The sequence below is a fragment of the Notolepis coatsorum genome, assembly GCF_963971535.1.
Source record: "Notolepis coatsorum genome assembly, chromosome: 10".
Classification (NCBI taxonomy): domain Eukaryota; kingdom Metazoa; phylum Chordata; class Actinopteri; order Aulopiformes; family Paralepididae; genus Notolepis; species Notolepis coatsorum.
The window spans coordinates 87,321,860-87,328,440 of NC_140174.1; the positions used below are offsets into that span (position 1 = coordinate 87,321,860).

Below are 6,581 nucleotides of genomic sequence, written 5' to 3' on the forward strand. Positions count from 1 at the left end.
TCTCGTATGTACGCACACAGGCTTGTTGTCTCATCGACATCATGTCTTCTCATATGTATGCACACAGGCTTGTTGTCTCATCGACATCATGTCTTCTCGTATGTACGCACACAGGCTTGTTGTCTCATAGACATCATGTCTTCTCGTATGTACGCACACAGGCTTGTCGAGACTTCCTGGCCCTAGCGGAGACCCACAGCCGGAGATGGCAGCGTGCGCTACAGTATGAGCGAGAACAGCGCATCCACCTGGAGGAGACCATCGAGCAGCTAGCCAAGCAGCACAACAGCCTGGAGAGAGCCTGGAGGGAGGCCCCCACGCTCGCCGCCAACACACCCAGCGCCCCCACCACAGATAAGGGTAAGACCTACTATCTCTGTGCACCAGGGTCAGAAATGAACCCTTTCACTACCACACTACAGAAGGTTTACCGTCTGTAGTGTGGTAGTGAAAGGGTTAACCTTCTGTAGTGTGGTAGTGTAAGGGTTAACCCCCTTTGTCGTGTGGCAGTGAAAGGGTTAACCTTCTGTATTGTCGCCGTGAAAGGGTTAACCATTTGGTAGTGTGGTAGTGAAAGGGTTAACAGGGGCTCATTGTAAAAGTGCCCTTGAAAGTACCTAAAATACCACTAGTTGCTAAAACATCAAATTCCATTAACACATCCTGCGCCATAAACGTCGTATGACGGGTTTCAAGTTCATGCGAATTCTGCCAATCCACGGCGTACAACGTTATTGAGATAAAAAATTTTAGATACTCGCACTGACCCACAGGACCCCCCTACAGATTTTTTGGTCGAACTAACTAAATTTACTTTACTTAACAATGTGTTTTTATTTCAGGACAAAATGTATCGACAGGTAAAAGGCTGTGCTATGGGTGCATGTTTTAGCCCTTCATATGCAGGCTTGTTTATGGGAAAATGGGAGGAGGACTATGTGTTCAACACTCAAAACGTATTTAAAGATAAGATCATCTGCTGGGCCAGATATATAGATGACATCATTATGTGGTGGAAAGGCACTATTGATGAATTGAAAGCTTTTCATAGTTATTTGAACAACACTAACCCAAATATAAAACTGTCTCTAGATTTTAGTCCTGATAAGATCCATTTTCTGGACTTAGAAATCACTAAAGATTTGAATGGTGACCTACATACGTCATTGTACAGGAAGTTAACGCATAAAAATACTATTTTACATGCAGAGAGCTTCCATCCCTCTACTTTGATCAACAATGTTCCGTACGGCCAATTTAAAAGAGTACGTAGAATCTGTGACAGTGAGGCTGATTTTAGAGAAAAGAGCGGAGAAATTTATGATCGCTTTAGAGAACGTGGCTATACACATAATACTCTTAAAACAGCTATATCTGAAGCCGCTACTGTAGAACGCGACTCCCTCTTAAAAAGAAAGACACTGAAAGAGAAAACCGATAGGGTGTTTTTCTCTACCACTTATAGTACTAAGGCCCTTGCTGTTCGCAATATAATTAAAAAGAATTGGAGCTTGATCCAATGTGATGAGGCCCTGTCTAACATATTCCCTGACCCGCCCCTCTGTACATTTAGGAGAGCTCCCAATCTCGGAGATAAATTAGTACGAAGCCATCTACCGGCAGATGTCAAATCTACCAAAGCCTCCTATAGGAACGTATAGATGTGGTCACTGCAAACAATGCGATGTGGTGATAAGATCAAAAGGTTTTACCCACCCAGTTACAAAACAGACATATACTTCTAACAGCTTTATTAATTGTCAAACGACACATGTTATTTATATACTGTCTAGTTCCAAATGTGACTCTTTTTATGTTGGTCGTACGAAACGCCGCCTACTTGATCGACTGGCAGATCATAAATATGCTATCAAAACTAACAACATGGATTATGCAATGGCTAAACATATTCATGAAGTTCACCATAGTACCTCTGCTTTATTTACAGCTATCGGAATTGACAGTGTTCCGCTCACGTCTAGAGGAGGAAATAGACAAAGAATTCTAAACCAGAAAGAAAGTCGCTGGATCGATAGACTACAGGCCACCTCACTCCCAGGTTTAAATGATTCCATAGACATGGTATCATTTTTATAGGCCAGTAGATCACTTTATTTATTTATTGTATTTATACATTGTTATTTATTGTATTTTGATAGACTACAGGCCACCTCTTTGCAGGTTTAAATGACTCTACGGACATACTGTCACTTTTATAGGCTAAGTAGATTACATTATAGTATTATTATTTTGTGTCTTGCATTACTCAATGCTCTTACATTGTTGTTTTTGATAATTTTTGATAATTGTTTATATTATTATTGATCTATTCTATGTTTTTTTTACTCATTTCTTTATGTTGTTATAATATTTTGAGTTTGTGTGTATATATACTTATATAATATACAAATTTGTTTATTTCTATTTAGTATTATTGTATATTTCTTCAACTCAAGTTGAGGATGTTGCTTTGCCTTCATTTATTTGGGACCAGCTGTCCCCCATTGTAATTAGTCACTCCCTGAGTTATGTTTTTTCCTTTTTTCCTCTATTTAGTCACAGTATTGTTTTTGTCACAGCTACAACACCCTGAAGAAGGCCATGTAGGCCGAAACATGTCGGTTTTTTTAAAAGATTTTTCTAAATAATGTAAGCCAATAAATAAAGTTTTTTTTTTTTTTTTTTATTATTATTATCTTTCTTCCCCTCCTTTTTTCCCGATTTTTCTCCCATCCCACCCTTCCTGGTTGTTGCGTACTTTCCCCTACTGTTGGTCCGGGAGACCGGAGACTGTCACATGCTTTCCTCCGACGCATGTGCAGCCTGGGGCAGGCCAACCTGGCCGCGCAGGTTCTCACCGGGGAGAGTGTAGCGTGTGGGAGGCCACACTATCTCTCCTCAGTTCCAACCCTCGCTGAGCAGGCGCCCCGACCGAACTGCTGTCCACAACGCCCAGGACCCACCCTTCAGCTTCCCACCCCCTGATACAGCCAATTGTATCAGTGTGAGAGGCCAGCCAAGCTGATAGCAACGCCGGGAGCTGGATTCGAACAGGCGAATCCTAGTGTCTCCCGGTGTTGGTGACGAACGTAATCTCCGTGCGCCACCTGCCCCCCCCAAAATAAAGGCTTTTAAAAAAATTGTAGAGCTGCCTTGGATCTCAACCTTTCTTCTATAAGCGAATCCTACCCCGGATTTAATCCAAAGAGCACCTACCTGAAACAAAATAAGAACGCTGAAGCCCTCTCCATATCCTCTGTTTTGTTATTGAGATCATATTTCATATTTTCGCCATGTTATTCATATTTCCCTCACGGAGCCTGGTCTGATGCTGTGTGAGCCGGCACAACTCTGCAACGCTTCAATACTGCCCCCTGGTGGATGATCGGCGAGTTGCCAAACCAGAAATGGCCGGTTGGATCTCGGTGCGTCTCTGAAATGCGTCCGGCCACTCGCATATCGTTGCGGGACTCAAGCCACACACCGTGGATATGGATCGCTGCCATAACTCAATAATCGACATGATTTGGGCGTGTATTATTATTATTATACAAACCGGAAATGGATCGACTCGATCCCCATCAAATAACTGGGATATTTTTGCTCCAGTCTCATCGCCCAACGGTAACAGGACGTTGACGTTACTTTCAGCCTGTTTGTTTATTATTATCCATGCAAACTGCTCTGATCTATATATCACCCATACTACATAAAGCATTTAACGACGATCACGGAATTATAAACGACCCCCCCCCCCCCCCCTCTGTTCACCCGCGCATGATCAGTCATAACGTTTAGGACCATGTACAGTTGAAATGTTTAATATAGCGTGGATCGGCAACAAACGGCATTTGATAATCTATATATGCCAGATATCTCACATTCTAGGAATTACTGCAGAAAACGATAAAAACATATTTATATTCTAGATGGTATTTTCGTATGAATGTATGCATGAAAAAGTAAAACGTTCCTACATCCTGAACGATAGATAATCGATGTTGAATGGGCCATAGTAATGTCAATTTAGCAATACAATTTAAAAAGTTATAGCCCTGCAAAGAAGGTGAACATCTCCATAGACTTACAGTACTGGCAGAGAATGGTATAAGATGCTGAAAGTGCGTGGCAGGGAATGTGTTAAGATGTTATTATTTTTTTTAAGTTTAAGTTTTACAAGTTATACGTTTTTAATTTATTTTTATTGCAGTTGCGCTCCTCCTTTCATCATAGAAAGGATAGATTTATTAGTAACCTTTTATTAGAAAACTGGGGTCGCTGGTCATTGTTTAATGTAAAGAAGAATTATACAAAAATGCTCCTAGAATCAGATGCTTCCCACAGACAGCCCCCCCCCCCAGACAGACTCTGTAGCTGCTTCCCCCAGACAGCCCCCCCCCCAGACAGACTCTGTAGCTGCTTCCCCCAGACAGCCCCCCCCCCCAGACAGACTCTGTAGCTGCTTCCCTCAGGCTGGCCCCCAGACAGACTCTGTAGCTGCTTCCCTCAGGCTGGCCCCCAGACAGACTCTGTAGCTGCTTCCCCCAGACAGCCCCCCCCCCAGACAGACTCTGTAGCTGCTTCCCTCAGGCTGGCCCCCAGACAGACTCTGTAGCTGCTTCCCTCAGGCTGCTGGCCCCCAGACAGACTCTGTAGCTGCTTCCCTCAGGCTGCTGGCCCCCAGACAGACTCTGTAGCTGCTTCCCTCAGGCTGCTGGCCCCCAGACAGACTCTGTAGCTGCTGGCCCCCAGACAGACTCTGTAGCTGCTTCCCTCAGGCTGGCCCCCAGACAGACTCTGTAGCTGCTTCCCTCAGGCTGGCCCCCAGACAGACTCTGTAGCTGCTTCCTTCAGGCTGGCCCCCAGACAGACTCTGTAGCTGCTTCCCTCAGGCTGCTGGCCCCCAGACAGACTCTGTAGCTGCTGGCCCCCAGACAGACTCTGTAGCTGCTTCCCTCAGGCTGGCCCCCAGACAGACTCTGTAGCTGCTTCCCTCAGGCTGGCCCCCAGACAGACTCTGTAGCTGCTTCCTTCAGGCTGGCCCCCAGACAGACTCTGTAGCTGCTGGCCCCCAGACAGACTCTGGTCTTTAGACATGCTAGGTCATGTGTGACCAAGCAGGTCTACTATTACAGATATTAGCGACCTGGGACCAGGGACCAATAGATTACCAATTTAATTAAAGCGAGAAAACATGTCTCTGCCATTTAGGCTTATTTAGTCTTATACTGTAAGTACAGTAGTTACGTGCCATGGCGATTGGCAGACTCTATCCCTCTGTTGGGATCTTTGCACAGTGGTTTTAAACACATTTGATGTCAGTAGAGCACCTGCATCTCGGAGCAAAACTAAAGAGTGCATACAGTCTACACTTCAGTTACATACGGTCTACAGACCACACCTCCCCTCTCCCCTTGTTTTAATATTTCAAGGAAGTATTTCTAAGAAACAATTTCTTGCCTAAAATGTAGTTGTAAACATATTTTAGTGAACCATTTAGGTGGAAGAAGAGAGTTTACAAGCGAGTTACAGTATATTGGTTTCCTGCCTCCCACGATGAAGGTTCAGATCAAACTGTCAAACTAGGCTTTGCAGATCAAATATGAATCAAGATCCAGCAATTGCGTGTCCTATTTCCCTGCATCAAATTTGGTCAGAAACATATTTGAGGTTGAAAAAGATTCAAGATTCAAGATATTTATTTGTCAAGCCATCAGTCACACCATACAATGAAAATCTTTGCTACTTTGCCCCCCTTCACACAGAATCACAAAATATAGACTTAACCAGAATTCAAAATATTAAGAAGAAGTGTAATGTTAAAATAAAGAATCTTAAAAAAAGTAGAAAAATATGTTGACGAGTGAGCAAGCCGCCATTTTCTTTTTGAAAACAGGGAACTGAGAAAGTGGGACCAATGAACTAGCAGCACGTTTATCCAATCGGGTGTGTTCCATGTGGGTAAAGGGGAAGCAGGGAGGGGGATACACGCACGCACACATGTAAGAACAGAGAAGCTGGAACAACAACACACACAGAGGGAGCGTGATGTCATTCTCTGCTCGTTCACAATCTGGGACAGAGCACATGTTCAATATTGGATATTGGACAGTGAACACAAGAAGTGTATCCTGAGGACCATATATTATGAGGGAATGTTGCCTGTTTAAATAAGCAGATTATCTTTAATTAATCACCATGGGAATGTGGTTATCCACTGTTCCCCATTCAACCCTTTACTGTGCACACACAAACCATTCGACAGCTGCACTTGTTTCATAATATTTATGGCGGGAGGATATGGAAAATAATTATCATGTTGTGATTATTTTTGACAGATATTGCGATATGATCCACAATATTAGAGTGATTGGTATTTTTGGCCTAATTATAAAAATGTTACTTCAGATATATATATTATATATATATTCAGAGTGTTTTATTGCCCATATTTTTTGTAACATATAATATAACTGGCATACAGACCCTCATCTGCACTTTTGATTACACTGTTTACTTTCTCCTATTCTTATATTCAGAGTTAATTATATTGTTTACACTGTTTATTTTTTAGCTTTATT

At 42.9% G+C, this 6,581-nt stretch overlaps 1 protein-coding gene across 1 annotated transcript in view; it reads left to right on the forward strand.

Annotated features, from left to right (window-relative positions):
* Positions 1–6,581, forward strand: part of osbp2b (oxysterol binding protein 2b) — a gene marked incomplete at its 5' end in the record, with an annotated part of 157,014 nt that overhangs the window by 117,694 nt on the left and 32,739 nt on the right. The window contains one exon of the mRNA XM_084323278.1: positions 162–360. Within this exon, the coding sequence (XP_084179404.1) occupies positions 162–360 (199 nt within the window). The remainder of the gene's footprint in view (positions 1–161; positions 361–6,581) is intronic.